The 25,737-nt window shown below is 43.0% G+C and overlaps 1 protein-coding gene and 1 non-coding gene across 3 annotated transcripts in view; one reads left to right on the forward strand and one right to left on the reverse strand.

Moving 5' to 3' along the window:
* Positions 1 to 369: 369 nt before the first annotated feature.
* Positions 370 to 492, forward strand: LOC123795480 (small nucleolar RNA ACA64). The gene has a single exon (XR_006780526.1). It is a non-coding gene; the product is annotated as a small nucleolar RNA ACA64 (small nucleolar RNA).
* Positions 493 to 6,800: 6,308 nt separating this feature from the next.
* The window catches only part of LPAR3 (lysophosphatidic acid receptor 3), a 74,832-nt gene continuing 55,895 nt past the window's right edge, over positions 6,801 to 25,737 (reverse strand). Inside the window, exons 3-4 of one of the 2 annotated variants that reach the window (XR_015726277.1) lie at positions 7,521 to 8,659; positions 6,801 to 7,455 (exon numbers count right to left, since the gene is read on the reverse strand). Coding sequence is in view for 1 of the 2 variants with exons in the window: in XM_045801895.2 (XP_045657851.1) it covers positions 8,331 to 8,659 (329 nt within the window). In the remaining variant the exon portion in view is untranslated. Of the gene's footprint in view, positions 8,660 to 25,737 lie in introns of both variants that reach the window. The other variant, XM_045801895.2, reaches the window with a different exon arrangement.

Here is a 25,737-nt window from a genome sequence, read left to right on the forward strand (position 1 = left end):
AATGCCCAGGAGTCAGTTCTCAGACTTATTATCTCCATCTAACTCACTGTCTACGTGACTTAGTCTAACCCCATGACTTTAAATGCCATTCATATACTGTGACTCCCAGATTAACCTCTCCAGCCTGGACACGGATTTGTTTGTCCAGCTGCCTTCCCGACATCTCCACCTGGTTTTGTCTCTGCAACATGAAAAGTCACACTATAACTGAATTCCTGATTCCCACCCACCCCCAATTCTCCTGCTCCTACCAACCTCTCCATCTCGGTGAGAAGAAATTCTACTTTAGGTGGCTGTAGGTAGGTCCGCGCCTCATGCCCCAGCCTCTCCCCGCGCGTGGCTTCGCGGTGTGGTAGCTGGGAGGTCCTCACTGGCTTTGGCCACTATGGCTTTGTCCGTGGCCCCGGGCTAGACTGGACATCCAGCGCTGCCAGGAACCTCAGCTCACCGCTCACGTCTGTGTCGAAGGGTGAAAGCCAGGCGTCTGCACACGCCGCTGCTCCGGCCCCCCACCCTGCGCCCCCCTGAGCGCGCTTGCGCGTGCGCATGCCCATGCGCATGCGTGTGCTCTGGCCTCTGACCCCCGACCCGTGGTCTGCCTGCCAGATGCCCAGATGGCCCGACGCTGACGCCCATGCCGCTAGCACCCTGAGGGGAGGAGAGCTCTGCTTTCAACATTCAGTAAAGCTGTTGGTCTGGAAAAAAAAAAAAGGGCGGGGGGAAGAAATTCTACTTTTGTAGCAGTTCAATCCCAAACCCTAGAAGTCTCTTTAAGACACATCACTCGCTACCATATCCAGTCCATCAGCAAATCCTCAATTGCACGTTTTTCAATATTATTAGGTTAACCATGCCCTTAATTAAAAATCGCTGAACAACGTTCCATCCATAACAATAAATACACATACAGAGTGCCCCAGCACTGTGTTAATGCTTGACATAATTTACTTAATCTCCATAACAAGCCTACGGTAGGCGGAATTGCCCAAAGAGGAACTAGCCCAGAGTCCCGTAGCTAGCAAGTGAAAAAGCTGAGATACCTAGGCAATAGGATTTCAGCGTCCATGTGCTTGACTACAACGCTTTACATTTATCACGGTGCTTGAATAATTACATTGTTTAGAAGTTTCCAGTGTAAGAAATGTTGTTTTGACCACCTTTGTGTACAAAGCCCTCTTCCTAATTTAGAACCATTCTCAGAAGTTGAATTGCTCAAAGAGCATAAACATTCTTAATCCCTAAAATGGATAACCTATTATGAATTAACATTGGCTTTTTGAAATCTGAAGTCATATACAGTTATTAAGGGCTGTTTTTTTCCCCCAAGATTTTATTTATTTATTGGACAGAAAGAGAGAGACAGCCAGCGAGAGAGGGAACACAAGCAGGGGGAGTGGGAGAGGAAGAAGCAGGCTCCCAGCATAGGAACCTGATGTGGGGCTTGATCCCAGAACGCCGGTATCACTCCCTGAGCCGAAGGCAGACGCTTAAGGACTGAGCCACCCAGGCGCCCCCAAGGACTGTTTTATGAATAGAGAAGAAAATCTAGAGAAGAACTTGAAATAGCTAAGTTTGATCCTTAATTTATTCACTGTGTATCTTACATACTCATTCAATCTCGTGGTCTTCAGTTTCCCCATTTGTAAATTCAAGATAATCCCAACATTACAACTTCCTCACAAAGACGCATTTATCAGGTCTTAATTTCTGTCAAAAGAAGAAACTTTAGTGTTACTTTCCCCCAAGCAAACCACAAACTCTGAAACTTAGATCTATGACTGTTCTACTCTGGAAGGGGTTGATCCATTGCATCTTTTAAGACCATGAAACACTGAGTTCTGACTTTTAAATGACTTGGCAAATCTGAGTTTTACACCCGCCTTGGCTCACTCCTTATTGTTTCAAGATCCTCTTCTACTCACTATCTGAACCTGAAAGAAAGATTGAATAGAGCTATATTTGTCATGGTTGCATATCAACTGTGACACAAATATTTTATTTCTCATGTTCTAATCTTAACTTTGATATTATAGGTTTGGATAATAGCCATAATAAGTGAACTCCACTTTTATTGTCTTATTCCCATTTAGCCTTCAGAAGATCCATTTACTAATATATGGAACCTGTAATTTATATGTACCAACACTTTATTTTTTAGAGAATTTTCACCCCTTATTCCAGAACTAGCTGTATCTTCTACCCTCAGTCAAGAACAGCTAAAAGACACATATTTCAGAATGGGGACATTCTCAGAAGCCAAGAAGTCCCCTCTCATTCCTTTTTCCTTTCTCTATGTGCTGGATTGGCTTTTTGCAATCAGCTGTATTGCTGATCTTTTCTGTCTCCCCTGAATCTGAAAGGTTAGAAGCCTGGGCACCCTATTTCCCAGAACACAAAGCCAACAAATATCCCAATCTAGATGCTACCAGTGCTAGACAGTTATGAGAGATGAGGAAGGCAGAAGGGAAGCCAAAGCTGTATTCATCTGCTGCTCTAGCAGCAGATGTGAGATTTTGTCATGGCCTCTGGGTGTCCTTTCACAAATTACCTGCCTCAGGAGGCAGTTTCCAAAAGTTCCTGAGCGGTGTGGCAATATATCCCAGAAAGTTAGCTGCAAACCTGAGAGCCATTTATGGGCTTCTCTTACCTTTGCTCCTCTAGCCTTTCCAACTGTTTTATAAGTGCCTAATTGCCTATTTTAAATATCTTTCTGCTTCAAGTACCCAGAATGGTTTCTGTTTTCCTAACTGAAGCCTGGTTGATGTGTCCCATCTCCCAATTTATATAAACCTGTGATCAGGCATTCACCTAAAAGAAACACAAGTGTAATTTAGATTACCAGTACCAGATCCCTAACCCATGAGTTGTAAACTCATTTTAACTTTAAAAAGTAGCCCCTTTATGTGATTTCCTTTTCTTCTGCCAGGTCTTGGGGAACTCTGCATCAAGAATTATACCACAGAGGCCAGATCAAAAGAAATATAACACCAATATCACCGATGTTCCAAAGTGATACCTTGAGGATGGCTACATCCATTCATAAACCTCGTTAATATTTTCAGCTCCCTTTCACTTTATTTCCCTTGGATTATTTGTATATATGTTTGATTAATGATTTTGTTAATTCTTTTAAGAGCAGGACTTTTTTTTTTAAGGCAAGAAAGAGAGTGCACACAAGCAGGGGGTGGAGGGGCAGAGGGGGGAAAGTCTGGGGGGTAGGGAGCTGGAGAGAGAATCTTGAGCATGGAGCCCGACACAGGGCTGGATCTCACAACCCTGAGATCATGACCTGATCTGAAACCAAGAGTTGGACGCTCAACCAACTGAGCCACCTGGGCACCCCAAGGGACGGACTTTTTACTTGTTCCCTAGCACCTAGGGGATGTTCAAAGATTTTGGTTAAATGTAAAAATAAATGTGTGTGTTTCTCTTTGCCTTGGCGTAAACAGCAGTTCACACATACCACATCTAAGTTCACTTTAGCACACACAGGCAGGCGTCAGGTCTCTGAGGTTCTCCATTTTGATGAGCAATTCGATTTTATTACAGAAATCCTTTCCCCTGTATTGATGGTGGACTTATAACTACACATTTCACACCTACCTTAATCTCATGGATTTTATTTTTTTTTAAGATTTATTTCTCTGAGAGCACATGCATGAGTCGGGATGGGCAGAGGGAGAGAAAGAACCTCAAGCAGACTCCCCACTGAGCAGGGAGCTCGATATGGGGCTCAATCCCATGACCCTGAAATCACAAACTGAGCTAAAATCAGGAGTCAGACGCTTAACAGACTGGCCCACCCAGGCGTCCCTTATAGATTTTAGATGGTCTCCCTAGGTGATTCTAGCATACACCAAAGCTTGAGAACCATTGTTTGGTTGTTTTTTTTTTTTTTTTTTAAAGATTGTATTTATTTGAGACAGAGAGAGAGCACAAGTGGGAAGGGGGGGAGAGACAGAGGGAGAGGGAGAAGCAGGCTCCCCGCTGAGCAGGGAGCCTGACATGAGGCTCAATCCCAGGACCCCTCAGGATCCTGACCTGAGCCAAAGGCAGATACTTAACCGACTGAGCCACCCAGGTGCCCCAATCTTGAGGAACCATTGTAATAAGTGAAAACAGAGCTCCTTCTCTTTGAAATCCCCACACAAGGAGTGAAATCCAAAGAATCCAAAGACTTAGGATCTTTCCATGATTCGTATGGGGGAGGTGATGTATAGAATCACAGAATTCTGGAGTTAAAAGGTCCTTATAGGTCATTTAAGCCCCTCATTTAGTAGGCCAGCAATCATATCTAGAGTTTCATTGACAGTTTAGGGCAGAAAAAAAATTGATTGGAACCCCAGTATTCTGAACTGCAGTCTACTGCTTTCTTTAAGATGTTTGTCATGTACATTTGTATGAGTGGTGAAATGAACAACTCTAAGTATGCCAATCATATTATGGACATGCATATATATTAGTACAGTTTTCTGATTAGTAGTAGTAAATTTCCAACAAAATTAGTATATCAGATGATTTTCCAATAAATGCAAGCTGAGTATCTTGCTAGCACTTTCTAATATGTGCAAACATGTAACCTGGGCTTGTGACAGGCAGCCTCCTCCCTCCCCACTTTTTCAATATAACCGTATGACTAATATAGAATGTGCTGGCTGTAATCTCAGTAACAAACACAACACAGATGGTTTATGGAAATTTGAATTGTTCAAACTTGAAGTTGCTGATACAGAAAAATTTTATAAGTTTTGCTGTACAAAACTGCCACTCTCTAAAAAGCTGGCAAGCACTGTGCATTCCAAGACCAGCTGACCCAGTGAATTGCAAACCATGTTCGTGGATTGGCATGCAAAGGTACTGCATTGTACCCATAGCACAATGTGACCCACATTCTTACTGATGTCCGTTGGAACCTCCACGTGATTCTGGTGACCATTGTACTGTCGTTTGCACTATAAACCTTTAGCTCAGAAGTTATATATGGTAAAACACTCTGAACTCTTAATCTTAATAAACCATTAATAGTTGATTATCTGTTAATTTTGGAGGAAGCACACTCTAAAAAGCACCGAAGAGAATGCTGTAAAAATAAAATACAGTATTAGGAGCCCCCAAAACCCAACCCCCACAGCAACAGCATCTCCCATCCTAACATTCTTCTTCTGTGAAAACTGGTCTTAAATTATGAGTATTTTAAATTAAGTGATGCGTTCAAAAGAGCATCGCTCACACAAAATGCAGCTTCCCTTACTTTAAAATTTTTTCATGTCTATAAGTGATTCTAACCCCTACACTTATACCTGAAAGACAGTGTGTAAAACTGCAAGGAGCCCTAGGGGTTTCCAATGTATCCACCAAGGGGATAGAATTCTCTGGTAAGTAACCCAGAAGTCAGATCTGTGTTTGCAAGTTTTAAATTCTTTTCAGTACACAGTGAGATGGATCATCACGTTGGTTATTTTTACTCCAGGTTCTAACAGGGCTTGTCGCCAAGTCACCTTCACGGGTGTCTTCACGGGCTTAGCTTCATTATGGCTATTCAGTCAATTAAAAGAGGGCCGAGCATTCTTCTCCCCCACCCCGAATGATTAAAGGATTAATGGGCTAATAAGCTGAAAACACTTCCAACCTCATGAAATTAGTCTACAGACCTGGGACGTGGCATGCCCCGTAGTAGGAAGGGTGGCATCCGCAGATGAACAGAGCTGTACCACCTGCTCCCATGTCTCCCCCACCGCCCGCCACCTGATACTGATGTTGCTGACTTCACCCGGTCTTGGATCCTGGGCCATCGGACCACGGGCTGTGCGTGTTCTCAGCATGCCCAGTGAAACAGGGGCAGCGAAATTCCTAAATTTTGATTGTTAGTATTTATAAAAAGCATCAAAGGGCTGATGGTAAGGGCAATGAGAGCTTTGTTAGAGGCTTGCATTTATTCTATCGTTTACTATTGTTTGTAATTGGAATTACATAAATGGGGGCCATAATTGTTTCAGTGCTTAGTGTTTCTAAAGATCACATCATGGCCCAAAGTCTACCACTCACTTTTTAAAAAATTTCACCAAAAATCTTCAACAATTTATTTCCCAAAATTCTTTCTTTCCAAGCAGGCAGTCCTCACAAAGAACCAAATTCCGTCACCAACACCGATGTATGAGAACACCTTGGGCAGTGCTACAAATCTAAGAAAATTAAATCTTGTTTGGCTAGGGAGTAGCCCAAGCTTTGAGTCAAGGGTTGGTCTGAAAAGGTCTAGATCGAATTTTTAGAACCGTCATCTCGATGACTTGCAGGTAAGCTTGGGGTCCTGGGATTTGAGGGAAAATGTTCTTTCTTCATTTTTTCTCCAACTAAGAGATGGGCTTGCCATGCTCTGGGTGAGCCTTGTGACCGTTGCCCCTTGTCATTTCCAAATACAACTTCTTTACTCTTGCACCATCTCTGAGATATGTGTGTGTACATAAAAACAAAAGCTATATATTTCCATCATACATTTCCACACTTGGATCCCCTCCAGACACTATTCTGAATATGACATTCTGCTGCAGGGTACTAAAAATGGTGCTCTCCTCAAAATAAAACCTTTAAAGATCCCTTAGTAGCTATTCAGGGACTGGAATTCAATTTCAATCCTCCACCCTTTGGCCAGCTGTAGATTCAAAGTGCTTACATAAAACACTGAGAGTATGTACTTCATGGCAAATCTGATTTTTCTTCTGCAATAGAAATGTGTGTTATAGTTACCACAGACGATATTTTTACTTAGAAAATACGCAAAGCAATAATGCACCTCAACAAGAGAGAATGAATTATTTTATTCGATTTTATTTTATGGGTAGTTTTGATATAAGCTTCAGATAGACCCACTTACTACATGGACTTTGTGCAATCTACACCTTAAAATCATAATACTCTCTATTTTAGGCCATTACATCTAAAAAGCACGACTTCTCAAATCGTTTTATTACAAGTAGTTCTCGCACTTAAATGTTACATCACGATAGCAAAAAAAGGTAAACTTCTTTTGCAAACTACATAAATACTATAATAACTGCCTTGAAGTTATTCTTATTTTAAAATCAGAATATATTCTAAATGCTTTACATAAAAAACTTTGGTCAGTAGCCTATGTGTACAACACTCTTTTTTACTGACTTGCCTTTCACGTTGCTTACCTAGGTCTTTGAAGGAGAAAATTGTAAATTGAACTCAGATCAAAATTCAGTCCATAAGTAAGACAAGTACCAGAAATATGTCGGTAACTGTGGGCAAAATATGACATGTGAAAATTATTCCACATACTAAGTCTGATGAGCCATCAGTGGTATGGAGGTAACTAAAAATACGGACTCAAGTCAAGCTCATATTTGATCCTATATGAAAGGAATTCAGCCCACTTATCAATATACCTTTTACTCCGCTGTATGTCTGTATGTCTGTTTGCAAATGAATCACCTCCCACTTATCAATATACCTTTTACTCTGCTGTATGTCCATATGTCTGTTTGCAAATGAATCACCTCTTTCTCTTTTCTTTTAGAGCACACAGTTCATTTCTACAGCTAAAGTCCTAGACTGAACAGTCCAGATGGCCAGTGAATTTATTTCACCATCACTGCCCTTGAGGTCTTTAAATACAAATTAGAAATGTATAAACAAACAGGTGTGTATACACACCCATGCACACTAGGACAACCACATCAAGGCCTTTTTTTTTTTTTTCTGCTTCAAGAGAAGTTTCTAACATTTACCTTTTTTGTTATTAATTTAACTAAATCTTCTTCCTCAGAATGTTCTTTTAGTTAAAAGTCAAGTCTAATCTGGAGCCCTGACTGACTTGTTATTCTGAGATTCCTACTGAACACCTAGCTACTGGCCACGGTTTCTTTGAGGAAACGAATATCATAGCTGAAGCATTTTCAAAACTTTAAATGCATGCAGAAAGAACTACATAGGCTTTCCAAGCAGCTATATCAAGTGGCTCAAGTAACATTATTATTTATCTTGGCCTAAGCCTTTTATCAACAACATCCTTTTAAAACACAAAGAGAATGGCTACAAGATGGCGGCAGGGCCCAGAATGGTGCTCCAAGCGGTTCCAAGGACATCACCGAGGGTTCCACTGTGCTGTCTTCCCTCTTTTGTGCATTTTCTCCAAACGCACTGTGTCCCCATGCTTTGAAACTATGTAAAATAGATTTTTAAAAATCCACCAGTGATTAGTTTAGACCTGAAATAACACTGTAGGTGGGTGTTGTTAGAGACAGGTAGCCATTCTTAACAGCTCCTCTCCCAGAGGAGGCCCTGGTGGGCACGGGGACACCCACAGCTTAGGAACTGTTCTTGTTGCAGACCGTGCCTGGGCTGATACTGTCTTCCTTATACTGGCTGCCCGTGTCGCTCCTGCTCAGGATGGTGGAGGGGATGCGGGAGGGGCGTCTGTCTGGGTTCTTGTCCTGAAAGCAGCAGCAGATCATCTTCTTCATGGTTCTGTACATGTCCTCGTCCTTGTAGGAGTAGATGATGGGGTTCATGACAGAGTTCAGCAGCGCCAGCAGCAGGAACCACCTTTTCACGTGCTGCACGCCGCACTGCGTGCAGTTCAGGCCGTCGAGCAGCAGAACTACCAGGCCCGGGGTCCAGCACACGACGAAGGCCCCTGCGGGGAGACAAAAGGAAGCGGGCTGCTTACCAAGGCTTCTTCTGGCCCAGCTTTCAGTCAGTGGCATCAAGGGACCTTAAGGATTTGTTCTGACCACTGCAAAGCAAACTTCCACCCTTCTTCTGAGCACTGGAGACCTGGGCTTGTTAGAGGCCAACGGCCAGGCACTCCCTTGACTGTTCACCGCGTTCTATTTCAACTCCTTATCTGCTTACCCAGGGCGCGTCTTGAGGGGCTCACATTTACCAGCCGCTTACTAAGCACTCCACATACCTCATCTCTGTCAGCGCTCTGAACCACACTAGGAGGCTGCTGTAGTCATCATCCATGCTTTGCAGATGAGAAAACCAAGGCCAAATGCCAGGAGTGTACGTGGGAGGGCCTCGCGCCTTTAGCCCGGCGCTCCGCTGTTCTCTAACTCAGATGTTCTAAATGCTTTCCTGACAAGACGACGCACTGCATCTATGGCGTTCTGCTAGCCTCTTATCTAAGTCAGCTGCTCACAAATTTTATTCTTTATAAATCCACGCTGATGCTGAGTAAGCACTGTATTCTTTTTGACATATTCATAGGCCATCTGCTTATTTCTGCTCTGGATTAAGTTTTTTGTTCTTGTTGGTTGTTGTCAGAAATAAATCTTTCTGTTTCATGATGAGGTAGAGATGTGTTTGTAGCAGATTTATTTATTTAGCACCGTTTTAGCACCAACTGTACACGAAGGGTAGTGTCTTCTGAGTCACTAGACATCTGCTCATACTTAACTTACCACTAAAACTTTCTGACATGTTTTTCCTAAAATACGAAACATAGGTTCAATATTCCCCTACTTTGTCACCATCACCTTGGATAACCATGACAGCTCACAGTCATATAATGCTTACCGTGAGCCAGGCACTGGTGTAAATGCTTTCCTTTATTAACTTCTAGAACCACACTATGAGGTAGGCATTGTTATCTTCCCCAGGAAAGGGAGGTGCAAAGAAAGTTAACTTGCTCACCATCAAACAGCTTGTAAGGGACATCGAATGTGGAATGTTGGCAGTCTTTCTCCATAGGCTGTGCTCCCGGCCACTACATATGTGACCTGTCTCCATACTGTGAAATGGTTTCTTTCCCCCAAAGTCCTTATCATTTCTAAATGCCCTTGCTTATCCATTCAATAAACATCCCCTGTGAGCTTACAATGTGCCAGGAACTGCACTAGACTGTAAATGAGGCAAAGACTATGCACTCCAGGAGCTAAGGTGCTAACGGGGAGACAGAAGAAACTAGCAAGTCTGTAAATCACATCACCAACTAGTTATTCTCACAAGTTAGAATTAGTCCTGGATGGTATTCCTCTTGTCGCTTTATCTTCATTCTGAGAGATACACTAATAAGCAAGTCAAGAATTCTAAAAAGGCTGTGTGAGGCCATAAAATGCCATGAGCCTCAGGGTCAGACAGGTGTGACCGGCTCCTCGTTAATGAGTTGCACAAATGAGGCAAATCACTGCACTTCTCTGAACCCCCATTCCCTCATTTTTTATTTTATTTTTTTTAGATTTTATTTATTCATCTGAGAGGGAGAGAGAGAGAGGGAGAGAAAGCACGAGCATGAGTGGGGGGAAGGGCAGAGGGAGAGGGACAAGCAGACCCCCTGCTGAGCAGGGAGCCAGACACAGGGGTCTATCCCAGGACCCTAGATCAGGACCTGAGCCAAAGTCAGAAGCTCAACCAGCTGAGCCACCCAAGCACCCTCCCATTCCCTCATTTATAAAATAAGGCAAACAATCCCGACTGTGTGGGTGGTCGTGAGGGGTCAGAAGTACTGGAAAGTGGTGCCCAGTACTGAGTTGGGTTCACTAAGTAGCGGTTATCATGAGATGCTTTGTCAAAGACAAAATTAGATGTTTAGGAGTTATCAGGAGGGTTTAATTCCCCATTTCGTAATTACAGCTCACCAATGGTTCCCTTTTCACTCCTTTCTGTATTATTTTTGGTCTGGCCGACATATGTGAATTAAAAACTTGGGGATAAGAGATCAGAGATTGGGTCCTAGCCTTTACTTACTGTACAACTCTGGGAGACCCATGTCATCTGTCTGGGGTTTGGCTTCCTAAACTATAAATTGAGGACTTAAGGCAGGTTCTGGGTTTTTCCAATTTGGGGCCAGGTGACCTTGGTGGGTATGCAGTCAATTTAATGGGTTTGGACAAGTTTGGGGATTTTAAAATGCAAGAATGGAATGGAATCGCTCAGAGTATATTGCACAGACTAAGGGAAGTTTTGCTTCATGCAACTTTCATTTCAGTTTTACATACTATGTTTATGTGAATATTGGTTATGAAGTAAACTATTATTTCTTACTGTTAGGCTTTGTCAAAAAATTTGGAAAACACTAGTTTAGATAATCTTGAAGGCCCCCTCCAGCTCCAATGGTCTGTATTCCCCCTAACAGTAACACTTTTGTTCTCTGCTCTTCCCGAGAGAGGGTTACTATGTTGTCAAGAGGCAAGAACTAAACAAACCAGACATCAAAGGCTCTTGCTGCCAATTTTGATGTGAGGACTCCTTTCTGTGTGAAATTGCATAATTCCAAAGAAATCCCAGTGGGAGAGTTCCAATGTCCTTGTGTTAACAGGAAAGAGGGAAAAATATTGATTAACTTTATACTTTGTTAAATATGCAGGTCAAAATTTAATAAAATTTAATAAATTTCCAAACCAATGGAAGGGGAAGGATGGAACCAAAGGAAAGGAAAACAAGATCTTAATATAAAAAAAGGGGGACGGGAGTCAAACATAGAAGAGTGGGACAAAGAAAGAACAAAAGAAGATACTGGAAATGAATCCAAATATACTGACAATCAAATTCAATGTTAATTGTATTGTTTTTTAAAAACAGGTGAATCTAAACAAGTTGATGTCTAGTATTAGATCTGTATGTGGTACAAACGATAAGGAAAAGCAAGATGATTAACATGAAGTTTATGTTACGGTTATTTCTCCATAAGAGAGGGTGCTCACTGGGGCAGGTCCACACAGGTGAGGCTGAAGATATTAGGGATGTTCTACTACATTGGGTGGCGGGTATACAGGCATTTTTAAAGTTTTTTAAAAATTCTTTTAGGTGTTCTTCTTTATACTGTACATATGTCGCTTATCATTTTGTCTGAATGATATACTCCACACATACACATGTCAAAAAAGGATAAAAGTAAATTGCTAATATGCTTTCCTAAAAACTGTTTTTAAAATCAATCTTTTTTTAAATCATAAAAGCTTTCCCTGCCCCCCAGCACGAAACTCTGCTTTTAGATTAGTCAGGGGACCTAAACACTCTAAATAAAGTCTCCAAACTGATGTCTTGTTTGTCACAATGCAGTAATTCATGTGTATTTTCCCTTTGCATTGCATTCCACCCAACAATTCATTCAATCACCACTTGACGAACTTTTCATTGAGCAATGATCACATATGCCAGGCACCGCTCTAAGGATTTTATGTGCCTTAACCATTTAGTCTCCGTGGCAGCCCTAGGAGTATTACGAACACTGCCTAATAAAACACTAATGCTACTCTTTTTAAACTTGAGGAAGCGAAAGGACAGAGAAGCAAGGTAACATGCTCAAAGCCACAGAGCTGCTAAATGGAAGGGCCAGGATTTGAACCCAGGCAGCCTGGCCCCAGAAGCTGGGCTCCTGTCCACATGCTAGGCTGTTCAGCAACAGACAGAGAATCTTACTACTAAAGTGAGTGATCGGGGAGGGAGAAGGGTAATCTGGCTTTCAGAGTCCCATCTATGGTATGTCACATCTGACTGTGAAGCTGCGTATCTAACAATGAAGTCATGCTTGGTTTGCTAGCGTAAAGATTTTCTGTCAGGAAGGAAGGGAGGAAGGGAGGGATGGCGGGAGGGAAGAAGGAAGGGACGAAGGGAGGGGAGGAAAGAAGGGGGAAAGAATTCCAACAAAAATACAGGCTGGCCGTAGGAGTAAGAAGAAACAAAAATCTGCTGACCTTTCCTTTATACTGTTTCCAAGAACAACAGACGGCAAGTCTTCTTTGACAAGCGGCCCAGACCCCTCCACTGCCAGAGAGCCCGTGCTCCGGCATGCTGTCTGAGGAGATGGCCGCACGTGGGGCAGTAACCCTGGGGGAGACACGGCTTCCTGACTCTTCCACCTGGCAGCCAACTTCCCCACCAAGCACATCTCAGCAGAGGGCGAGGTTCATCTAACACTTCATTCGCGGGGCGGGGTGGGGGGGTTACTGTCTGTCGGCTGCTAGATATGAGGCCCCCAAACAATTCAGAAGGAGAACATGTCAGGAATGGTTTTGGCCTTGGGAATCTGCAACCTCGGAGAAATGCTCAGAGAATGCAGGGGATGTCATAAACAAACAGATGGGCAACTGGCCTGTTTCTGACAAAGGGGGGAGATGATGGAGCCTGGGAAATATAGATCAGTCAGTCCCCTATCAAGTTCCAAGAAGTTTTGGAAGAAAAAAAGAATGGAAGTTTTTTTTTGAGTATTTAGACTCAATGCTCAGACCATGCCAGCTGGGAATAAGCAGAGTTTTCAAAGAGAGGTCATGACAAGTCCCAATCATTTTTTTTTTTTTTTAAATCAGGCATTCACAGGTAAGAGTGGATCCAAGATGTCTATTTGGGAACCAGTGGAAAAAATCAAGTATGTTCCCCTTAGAGAAGAAAAGGCTTAGGAAAGACACAATGTGCTAACTGCCTCAAAAGCCTGAAAGGCCGTCAAATAGAAAGAGGACACATAGACTTGTCCTGCGCCATTCCAGAAGGTCACCCTGAAACAGAGGGAAAAGTACAAAGAGGCAAAATTTGGAGGTAAGAGTTCTAGGTACACAAAGCTATTTAGGAGGGGAACTGGTTGTTGAGTGGGCAGAGGGCCCCTCAAAGCAGCATACTTCCCCTGCCTGGATCATCCTGAGACGTACAAAAGGAAGGCATTTCTCCCCAATGAGAGATAGGGTGAAGTGGTTTCCGAATTCTTTTCCAAGTAGAAAATCACTACATTCTACAAAACTATGAATTTCGACTCCCAATAAAATGCAAACAAATTTCACTTGTTTGTTTCCCGGACACAATTACCAGACGGCACGGCTGCAAACTGGTGGAGGTGAATACATTGGGCAGGCTGTCCCCAACCCTGGCTGGTCATCCGAATTACCAGGGCAGCTCTTGAATGCTGCAGATTCCCAGGGCGCCGGGATGGCTTAAGCACCTGCCTTCAGCTCAGGTCATGATCCCAGGGTGCTGGGCTCTCAGGCTCCCCCGCTCAACAGGGCTGGGGGGTGGGGAGCCTGCTCTCCCTCTCCCTCTGCCCTGCCCCTTGCTCATGTGTGTCTGCTCTTTCTTGCAAACAAATAAATAAATAATTTTTAAAAATAATGCAAATTCCCTGGTCCCACGGTTAGACCCTCTGGGGTGGGATGTGGAAATCTATAGGATGAAAAAGTTCCCTGGTTGGTGGTGATGCACGGCCAGTTCTATAAACCATTTCTCTACGCTGACTCAAAATAGTTTATTCAGGCCGACCCTGTCAGCAAAACTGCAGACTCCATAGAGACTTAGTAAAAAGTCAGGGAAAAGAGAGAGGGGTCAGAGTTCTTCAAAATAAGAAAATAAGCCTCTCTAGAGATCAATACCTTCAGCTTCCATTTGGAAAAATGTTTGAGCACATCACATACATAAATAAATGTACGGACACTAGCAGCGCGACTAGACCACAGGCAAGGCAAGCATGTCCCCCTCTGGCCTCTGTCGGCTCTCCGGTTTGTCCTGCCAGGAATGCCTTCCCGCCTCCTAATCTAAGGTCTACTTTTCTTTCCAAGCTTAGCTCAAATTCTGCCTCCTCCACTGGACCTCTCCCATTGTCCAACGCACAGCGATCATCCCTTCCTCTCGACTCGTGAAGCACTTTCCCCCATAACAGCCACACGGTGCTGAGCACATCACCTGCTTCATCCACTCTCACATCTCCCAAGAGCACTGGGCGGCCAGTGTGCTCAGCACGATACACGCGCTGGTCCTTTAAAACTCACAGCCCTGTGAGGCTGCCACTCCCAGTCTCACGTACAGTGATCTGGAGCACAGAAGGTGCTCAAGAATGTGTCCTGGGTCCAGAAGCCAACACGCAGAAGAGCCATAATTTGGACCTAGGCCTGACTCCCCCACCAAACTCTTGGGCACGGGGCTAAACTGGAGGTAGTTTTTAATACACATATTCTCTGTCTCAGGCCTGATTTAAGCTCCCTAAGGAGGTGGGCTGTGCTTCATCGGCAGCCCGCGTCCTCGGAACTGAGTATGGAGCCCCACGCTCAGGAGCAGAGATGCAGGGAAAGGTGGGCGAGATTTCCTCTTAGACCTCCCCGGGCGACGGACCGCACCCGCCGCAGCGCTGCTGCTGTGAACGGCGTCAGGTCGGAACCTGGATGCGATGTGTGACGATTCTGACTACGGTCCAGGAAGGTCTCAGGTGAAGTGACAGCCAGTTGAACGAGCAGAGCATTGACGATTAAGAACAGCCGTGCAGAGGTGAGGCACTGCAGGGTGCACTGGGGGGATTCCAGATAGTCCAGGATGGCTAAGCCAGAGAGGTGACTGAGGAAGTACGGTGAAGTCTGAGAGACGACCTGGGGCAGACCCATGCTGCCTATTCACTGTCACCTTCATACCACACCCCCCGCCCCCCCCCCCCCACATACACCCAGGCACCTCTGAGCAAGGGCCCTGCGCTCAACACTCAGGAGTTTGGATTTACTGTAAAGAGCAGACCCCAGAGCCTTTGCCCTCAGGTGTCCCTTGTATGTACTGAATTAACTTCTCTTCCAAGCATCTAGAACGGTAGGAGTCATACAGCATCCTTAGGAAGATTAAGAAATATTTCTATGTCCCATGGTTCATAAAGGAATCCCATTGAGAAAGGCTAGATCAGAGGTTTTCCAGTCTCAACTGCCACTCATTAGTGAGCTGTGAAATCAATTTAGTGGGTTGCAACCAGCAATTTTCTGGAAGATGAAATAGAACAGAACAGAAAACATCAGAGTGCATCAAGTATAGTAATACGTTTCATGAAACTTGTTTCAGTTACACACAAAAAAGGGTGTGTGCTCACTGGGCCATGATATCGAATGTACACAATTTCTTATTGTGGTCCTGACTTAAAAAAAAAAAGTCTAAGCCACTTCTATAGATCAGTGGTTTTTCAAATCAGTTTTTTAAAAAGTAGAGAAACACTTCCCAAAGGAAATCTCTTGTTAAAGTTCAAAATCCAAGCTTCTCTGACTAAAGAAAGAGATAAGGAGCAGGGGTGAGGAGAAGCTGAGTAAAGCCCTTGACAGCAGCATCCACACCCCTCTTCACACTACGACCCCCCCCACATGTGTACACACACTGAGGCTCCCATGGGAGCGCCACTGACTGCTGTTCAAAAACTGCTATAGAATGCTAGTTCTTGGAAGGTTTTCAATGGGGCATGGATAAGTTGTTTCCTTTAAAAAAAAAAGTATTTAAATTCAATTTAGTTAACATATAGTGAATTATTAGCTTCAGGGATAGAATTTAGTGTTTCATCAGTTGCATATAACACTCAGTGCTCATTACTTCAAGTGCCCTCCTTAATGCCCATCACCCAGTTACCCCACCCCTCTACCCCCCTCCCCTCCAACAATCCTGTTTGTTCCCTAGAGTTAAGAGTCTCTTATGGTTTGCCTCCCTCTCTGTTGTCATCTTATTTTCTTTTTCCTTCCCTTCCCCTATGTTCATCTGTTTTGTTTCTTAAATTCCACATGTGAGTAAAATTGTAATGGTATTTATCTTTCTCTGACTTATTTTGCTTAACATAATATACTCTAGTTCCAGCCACATCATTGCAAATGGCACGATTTCATTCTTTTTGATGGCTGAGTAATATTCCATTATCACGCGCACGCTCGTGTGTGTGCATGTGCGCACACTCTCACTCTCTCTCTCTCTCACACACACACACACACATCTTCTTTATCCATTCATCTGTTAATGGATCTGGGCTCTTTCCACATTTTGGCTATTGCAGACATTGCTGCTGTAAACATTGGGATGCATGTGCCCCTTCGAATCACTATATATTTGTATCCTTTGGATAAATACCTAGTAGCGTCATTGCTGGGTCGTAGAGTAGCTCTATTTTTAAGTTTTTGAGGAACCTCCATACTGTTTTCCAGAGTGGCTGCACCAGTTTGCATTCCCACCAACAGTGTAAGAGGGTTCCCTTTTCTCTGCTTCCTCGACAACCTCTGTTGTTTCCTAACTTGCTCATTTTAGCCACTCTGACCAGTGTGAGGTGGTATGTGGTTTTGATTTGTATTTCCCTGATGCCGAGTGACGTGGAGCGTGTTTTCATGTGTCTGTTAGCCACTGGCACGTCATCTTTGGAGAAATATCTGTTCATGTCTTCTGCCCATTTCTTCACCGATTTTGTGTTTTTTGGGTGTTGAGTTTGATGAGTTCTTTATAGATTTTGGATACTAGCCCTTTATCTCAAATGTCATTTGCAAATACCTTCTCCCAGGAACATGACAGGGAGGTCCACTCTCATCACTGTTGTTCAACATAGTACTGGAAGTCCCAGCCTCAGTAATCAGTCACTCTTCGCAGAGGACATGATACTCTGTAGAAAACCCAAAAGACTCCACAGGGGCGCCTGGGTGGCTCAATTGGTTAAGCATCCGCCTTCGGCTCAGGTCACGATCTTGGGGTCCTGGGATTGAGCCCTGCATCAGGCTCTCTGCTCAGCAGGGAGTCTGCTTCTCCCTCTCCCTCTGCTCCTCCCCGCTGCTCATGCTCTCTCTCTCTCAAAAAAAAAAAAAAGACTCTGCCAAAAAATTGCTAGAACTTATACATGAATTCAGCAAAGTCGCAGGATATAAAATCAATGCACAGAAGTCAGCTGCATTTCTACACACTAACAATGAAGTGGAAGAAAGAGAAATCAAGGAATTGATCCCATTTACAATTGCACGAAAAATCACAGGATACCTAAGAATGAACCTAACCAAAGAGGTAAAAAGATAAGGGATCTGTACTCTGAAAACTATAGAACACTTGTAAGTCTTTTATTTTAGAGCAAAGCTTTCAGTGCTCAGGATGGACTAGAGGTAAGGGAGCTTGAAGTCTGCTCCCACCTGCATCAGAACCACCGGGGGTGGGGGGTTCTTCAAAATTCAGATTTCTGGGCCCCATTCAGACCTACCAAGTGAGAAACGGATGGAAGTAAGATCTAGGCTTTTCCAGGTTGAGCTAGCTCCCTGGGGAATACTTCCGTAGAGCAAAGCATGAGAACCACTGGCCTAGACAGAGAGACTCACCCGAAGACCGGCTAAAATTCAGGTGAGAATAAGGATGGGAAGAGCAGTGCTGGCGGGGGTGGACAGAAGCAGATGCTTATGAGCAGATGATAAGGAGGAAGAAACTGGAGGACTTGATAAGAACTGGCTGTGGGAACTGAGGGAGTGGTGACGGGGTTGCGCGTGGTTCTGAAAATCAAGCAGAGAGGCAGCGGAGGGACAGGTTCAGAAGGACGAGACGGTGTTCAGTTTGAGGCATCGTAAGTGCAGTACCTGTGCTCGTCAAGCCAGAGCCGTGTAGAAGGCGGGCGGGTGGCACTCTGAGAGCTCCAGACTGAAATGCTGCCTCACGAGTCATCAGCACTAGGTGGGCACTTCGGCCATATGTCCTTCCATTAACAAATATTTACTAAGCAATCACCTACCATGTGCCAGCTAGTAAGAGTGAATATTGTCATGATGATCACACTTGGATAACAAATCTAATTTCCTTCTATTGCCAAGTGACAGGTCAGTTACAGTGACAAGAAGCAATTAGGTCTTATTTTAATGAGGCACTGTGTTCTTTCAGTACCTGTTTAAGAGACTCACTAATTGTCCAATTAGACTATAAATGAGCTTTCCTCTGGTAATTAAATTAACTAGTTTCAGTGCTATACTCCAAAACCAGTACCATGAGTTCAATGTTAATTTTTAAAGCACAGTGAATCATCTACTAGAATATGCGATTACAGTGCTGAAATGATCTTTAATGACTGCAATTTAAGGTAATCAGAAATATCAAATTAAGGCATGTCTAACACTTCAGAAGATAGAATTACAGATGAAAACATTGGTGACAAATGAAATAAAAAATCTAAGTCCCTAATCAATATCATGTTAGACAGTCTATAACAACCCTCCTCTCTTATTTGGAAGTTTTCAAAGTATCTCAACAATCCTCTGGCTAATACTTCATCTCCACCATATACAGGAAATCAGAAAGAACACCAGCAGCATCTGGAAGAAGGGCCTCTCCCTGGAATGTAATTAAGATAGTTCAGCGTTCTTGGGGTTTTGGTGACAGGATGTGCAGGAGAGGAAGACTTCGAGGTGCATGAAACCTGTTCTGCAGGACTCGTACTTTTTTCTCTGTTCCACTAGTCAGACTTGTACCCGTATTTTCATCTGTTTAAAAATTCACACATGCAATTAAAAAAAATCCTGACCTATGAGTTGCACACAAATGAAACATCTGTAACAATAAAAGCAATCACTCACACAGAATAGTCACACGCTGGCGCATGGACTACCCATTTCATCAAACAGGAGGATACATTTTAAATATGTTCACTCTGTTTTTCTTTGTTTTTAGTCCAGGAAAAAGTGGCAGGGCACAGGCAATAATGCTAACCTAGTAAGCCGCAGGGCTGTCTGATTTACTAAAATAGAAAATTACAACTCTACATAAAAATCAGGTTGTGAACCTCATTCGAGGGAAGCTCTCTCTTCTTATTTGAAAAGAAATTTAATTTCAAAGTAAAATTTTAAAGTAAAAAGCTATCCTTGATCAGAAGTGTTATAAATGTGCAAATCACACACTAAGAATATATCAGTGGAAATGCTCTCAGGATAGCAAAGAATTTGTTCAATAATTTCAAAATAACGCTTCTAGATTGTGGTTTGCATTTAAATTCATATTCGTATGCCCACAGTGTTTCAGAAATCCAATAATTCAGAAAATAGATTGTCACATAAGTGAAAGGAATGAAAATATGTACTTTTAGTAAACCTGACTTATTTTTACCACAGAAAGCAAGGAAACGCTAAGACACTTCAAATAGAAGATGGGCAGTTAAGCATTCCACAAATGATTCATTTAACACTATTGTCACTTCTGTTGGCTCTTTTGACTCTAACAACTGGTTTTAGACACTTGTTTTAAGTCTGTGGCCAGCTTTGGAAAATTGAAAATCTCAGTGCCAAGGGGTTACGAGATAAAATTGAAAGGAGAGGCATATAGCAGCTAGAACCACAGCCTAGACCTAATTCTAGTGTTTCACTCTGGACAACAGCTGGAAATCATAAACTGAATAAGGAAGAGAACACCATCTCCACCTCCAGATTCCTCTTTAAGCATAATATGTATGGACCAACAATACCTCAGTACCTCACTAACTTTTACATCAAGGGCTCTCCAGCATCTAAGAAAAGGTGTGAGGTCAGCTGCGTGTATTGGCAAAGTAACAGCTCTTGGCTGGGTATAATTTTAAAGACGGACAGATCCCAACTAGTCTGCCCAAGGATTCGAAATTCTTGCTGGAGTCATTCCTTTGGATTAAGGAGGTCTCTGCTGTACCCTACCTAAAAATGTAAACATATTAAGCTATAGGCATCTAATATTTTATCATATAAATGGTCATTGGCAAAGGTCAATGGCATGGTCAAGGTTCTGAGGGGATGTTAAAGGGGTATCTTCATTGTGGTGAAAATTTTCGAAAGGACTATAGTATGGGACACTGCACAGGAAAGTTGACTTGAATAGTATACAAGATTCTGGCCACCCAGATGGCACAAAACACCATTCTGAGCTCAGAGGAAGGGAACATGAATTAGCAGGAGCAGGACTTGACTTAGAGAAAGTTGTACCTGGAGGAGAAAGAGCATGTTATAGCTTAGAAACTACAATGTCTTGACACAAGAGCTATCACCTCCCATCCCATGACCCTGGCCGCCATTATTAATCAACCACACTACTTGCGTCGGAATCTACGCATGGCCTTGAATCCTTCATAGCACAGCTGCAAGCAGCCTCTAGCAATCAGATGGAATTTGCCCTTGAGATGAAACCCACTTAACCATCCCTGTTATAGTAGAAAGAGCATAGGCTGGAGATCAAGCAGACACTGAGTTGACCATGGGCAAATCCATTCACCTTCTTGGGCCTCCCACCATTTTCTAAGCTACGGAATGAGCATGATACTGACCTGACAGGATTTTTGTGAGGATCTAATGAGATAATACATGGAGTGTCCAACAGAAAATGTCAGTTCTGACTTCAGATAGTGTGGGTTGTCTTCCCTGCTGTGCTTCCTAAGGTAATTCATAAACACATCCAGTAGGGTGCTTTAGTTGCTGTTGTGTACCCACATGTGAATGCACACACACACACATACACACACACACACATGCAATTTATTACACTTGGTCCTAATTCTGCATGCATTTGGCTGCCCTGCTAGGCTGACATACTCCAAAAGACCCCTTTTGTATCTTACTCAAGTTGAGATGCCCAGTGCTTAGCCAAGCACCATTCACATAGTTGGTACATAATAAAACCTTGTTATGTGAAGGGATCACAATTCAAATCCAGACCCTAGAGTATGCTTTTTAACAATTTTTTTTAAAAATATTTTTTTTATTTATTTGACAGAGAGAGCGAGAGAGCACAAGCAAGGGGAGCAGCAGAGGGAGAAAGAGAAGCAGGCTCCCCACTGAGCAAGGAGCCCAATGTGGGGCTCGATCCCAGGACCCTGGGATCATGACCTAAGCCAAAGCCAGACGCTTAACTGACTGAGCCACCAAGGCGCCCCTAGAGTATGCTTTTTAAAAGGTCATTGTTTCTCTGCTCCCAATTTCTTCATCTGTCCATTAATGGGATTGGATTAGAATGAAATGCAAGGTTCCTTTTGGCTCTCACATTTGATGATTCTGGGTTTCACTCAGTGCTTCCTCCAGTCATGGTCAATGAACATCCAAGTAACTAAGGAGAAAGGCAAACATGGATGCTCTCTATGGTGCCAAGTGACAGAGAGAAAATTCTGTGGTAAATTTAAGATGCATGTCACATGATTCTAGCAGAAACTGGTATCTGGGTGGGGACACCCAGAATGCTCTCAGATACCAATGTTTATTCGATCAACACACAGTGAGCGTTTGTGAACTGTTACACACTATGCTAATCACCGGGAATAGCAAGTCAAAGGACACAGAGGAGTAAACGATTACCGTGCAAGGTATGCATGAGATATTGTCAGGGCATACTGCCTAATGGTCTTCACAAGAGTTGAAATTACCATCCTCTACAGTGTCACCATGGGTTGAGTTTTTCAAAGGATAGAAATGTAGGGGCTCCTAGGTGGTTCAGCGGGTTGAGCATCTGACTCTTGGTTTCGACTCAGGTCGCGATCTCCAGGTGGTGAGATTGAGCCTCTGTCAGGCTCTGCACTCAGTGGAAAGTCTGCTTTAGATTCTCCCCCTCTCCCTCAGCCCCCCCACCCCCCGCTCATACGCATGCTCTAGCATGCTGTCTCTCTCTCTAAAATAAATAAATAAATCTTTTAAAAAGAAGATACAAATGTTAGGAATACCCTATGGCAGTGTAGGTATTATTACATTGTTTTCAATGTAAACAATATTTTTTATATATTAAAAATAATATTGTTGAAACATTTAAATAATTGAAAACAATAATATTGATATAAACAGTAGTATTGAAAACATTGATGTAGAAGATATTCATAATATATTGTTGAATTTACATAAAACACAGGTTATAAACACTATGAATATAGTATTAATCCCTTCTGATTAAAAAGAATTAAGGGGCACCTGGGTGGCTCAGTCAGTTAAGCGTCCAATTCTTGGTTTTGGCTCAGGTCATGATCTCAGGGTTGTAAGACTGAGCCCTGCATCAGGCTCCATGCTCAGAGAGGAGACTGCTTGAGATTCTCTCTCTCCCTCTCCTTCTGCCCCTCCCCTTGCTCGCACTTGCTCTCTCTCTCTCAAATAAATACATCTTTTTTTTTAAAAAAAGAACAAGATATATTTGTGCATGTACATGTGTGCACTTAGAAAAGACCACAAAATGTACAGTATATCCAAATACCCTAGCAAATATAATCTCTAGGCAACATGATTCAGGTGCTATTTACCTTCTTCCTTACCTCTTTCATTATTGTCTTTAATTTTTTGCTAGGAGCCAATCTTTTTTTTTTTTTTTTAAATAATAAGCTCTTACCATAGTTTTGTTTCTATTTTGGGAACAAATATATTTGCATGCACTAGATTTCTACTGCAAAAAATGGCATAAGACTGATCCTATGTAGTTGAGAAACAGGAAGGTCAAGACTGCTTCTCCCAACAAATCTTTTTTTTTTTAAGATTTTATTTATTTATTTGACAGAGATAGAGACAGCCAGCGAGAGAGGGAACACAAGCAGGGGGAGTGGGAGAGGAAGAAGCAGGCTCATAGCAGAGGAGCCTGATGTGGGGCTCGATCCCATAACGCCGGGATCACGCCCTGAGCCAAAGGCAGACGCTTAACCGCTGTGCCACCCAGGCGCCCCTCCCAACAAATCTCTTAATGGGTGTTTCAGTCCAAGTTACCTATGGGTAGTTTACTAAATAGGAAAATGCATAGAAAGAGTATGAGAAGTCATCAAATGGTAAAACCATGTCATAACCTTTGAAGTAGAACCAATAAAAATCAATTGTGTAAAATGTGAGGTTATTGCAATGTTAATTAAAAAACATTTTCCATTAGTTGTACATTAATCACAAGAGGGACAGGGTAAAGAAAGGAAGACATACTATACTGTACACTGGGCCAACAGGTCCCAAATGATCACTTCCCCCTCCCTCCAAGAGCATATATCATCCAACAACAATTTACTGAGCCCCAAGAGGAGCTGATGATAGTGCAAATTAACCAGAACACAGAGGTAAACAAGATGGACACGAGCCCTTCCCCAGTTCTTGACGTCACCAGCTCCTCCTCACAGTTTAGGTGTCAGCACCAAGTGTGCCCTTTGGAGAGGTCTTCCTTTGTGCCATATACAGTAGTGCCCAGCCCAGCCATTCCCTAAAATATTATTCTGCTTGGTTTTCTTGTATCACTCTCTGCACTTTTCTTGTTTATTAGTTGCCTGGTTGATTGACTGACTTACTAATTGCCTGGCACCCCAGCTGGAAAGTAAACAAGAAGGTGAGGCCCTTGCCCATTTAATTCACCGGCAGACACCTTCCATGTATATGGTACTTTCTCGTTCCCTTCTGGAGGTTCTGATTCTAGGAGTCTGGAGTGGGGCCCAAGGATCCAAATATTTAACAAATATTCTAAGGGATTCTCCTACTCAGGGCAAATGTGCAAAGTACTGGATTTTATACAAACCCGAGTCTTAACTCTCATCCATCAATCCAAAAGTTTGATGACCATATCTGTTTCCACCCCACTGAGAGAATGGTTTCTTGGGGATCCTTCTGCTGGAAAGGAAAAGTCTCCAATTCTGATATAGTCTGTAGACTCGTGTAAAATGTAATTTGGTAATACCAAATGGCATAGGCCTATAGGAGCTTATGAAAAACCATTATTGGTCAAGCTTATACTCAAGAAAAAAAAATGGTTGGTAAAGGACAACCTAATTAAACTTACTATAATGGATCAACTATGCCATCAGAAAAAGAAAAAACAATATTTGGAAACATATTTCTAGTTTGCATGGAGCAAATCTGCGAAGTTTGATAGGAGAAATATGAGGAAATGGGTGGCTTATGTATATAGCAAAGTAAGGTTGGAGGACATAAATAGAATACGTGTAAAAGGTAATGATGGAAGGAAAGACGGCCACTGAGAGACATATATGGAGATGCCATTAAGTTATCCTGTGAGAACCCGGAAATGGGAGAAAAAAGCTTGCTCTTTGAGTTAAGCCCTAAACCAAAGTCACTTAAAGAGATATTATGGTCCTTGGATCTGCAACAGCTTTACGGAAATTTGACTGAAGGTGATAACATCTCAGGAGAAAGAATGTCTCTGGAGCCAGACACGTCTAGAAGTACCTTATGCAACTCTCAGGGAGAAAAGTTCTTGGCCAAGGTCAGTCTATTCTTGTGGCTGGGAGGTCTCTAATGTTCTGATTCAGCACGAAGGGCAACCTCTGATTGTAACTGGACTTGCCAGGTATTGAATATCCAAACCCCTTGGTAATTAAGAGGGATGGCAGGCCAAAGGGAAGAAGGAAGGAAGGGAGTAGTGACACCTATGCTTTGCTCATATTCTTCCCTCTGTCACCTTTACTGCCTGGTACGCTCTTCCTTATTCTCTCAAGTCCAGCTCATTTGTCACCTGCTCTTCACAGCTTTCCCCATCCCCCCCCAACCAGGCCAAGTCAGATGTTCTCCCATTCCATGTTTCCATGGTACTCTCCTGATGCTTATTGTCAAATCAGACACCATTGGTGGCTTGTCCCTCTAACAGCTGGTGAGACTGAGAGCACCTGCAGGGCAGAAATGCTGCCACAGTCACCTTGGGTTCCTGACACCTGACCAGGACTGGATGCTTGGTAGGCACTCAGTTTTCAAGAAAGCAAGCAAGGAAAGCTGGAATGTCACAGACAGGAAGTAGAGATACCACAGGAGAAAATTAAATATTCTCCCTGCTGGGTTTTCACTAGACGACTCATCCCCATATACTGGTTTCAGACAGAACATTTCCCAGGCAGTCAGCCCTGATCACATTTCCATGCCATCAAGGAAAGTGCAAGGCACCACAGGAGACCCACCTTGTGAATTCACTCAATGGTCTGTTTGCAAACTGTGCAAGTTGGTTGGTTGGAATTCAAAATTAACTTTGTCATGAGCACAACTGATATATGCGGTTTGAGTTACTAAAAAAAAAGCCCATTTCACCCATATATCGTTTGTTACTTTATAGGCAATTCTAGGCTAACTGGAAGTTGATTTGCAATGATGTTTCACT

Source organism: Ursus americanus, chromosome 12 (genome assembly GCF_024610735.1).
Source record: "Ursus americanus isolate L20-20 chromosome 12, mUrsAme1.1.p, whole genome shotgun sequence".
Lineage (NCBI taxonomy): Eukaryota > Metazoa > Chordata > Mammalia > Carnivora > Ursidae > Ursus > Ursus americanus.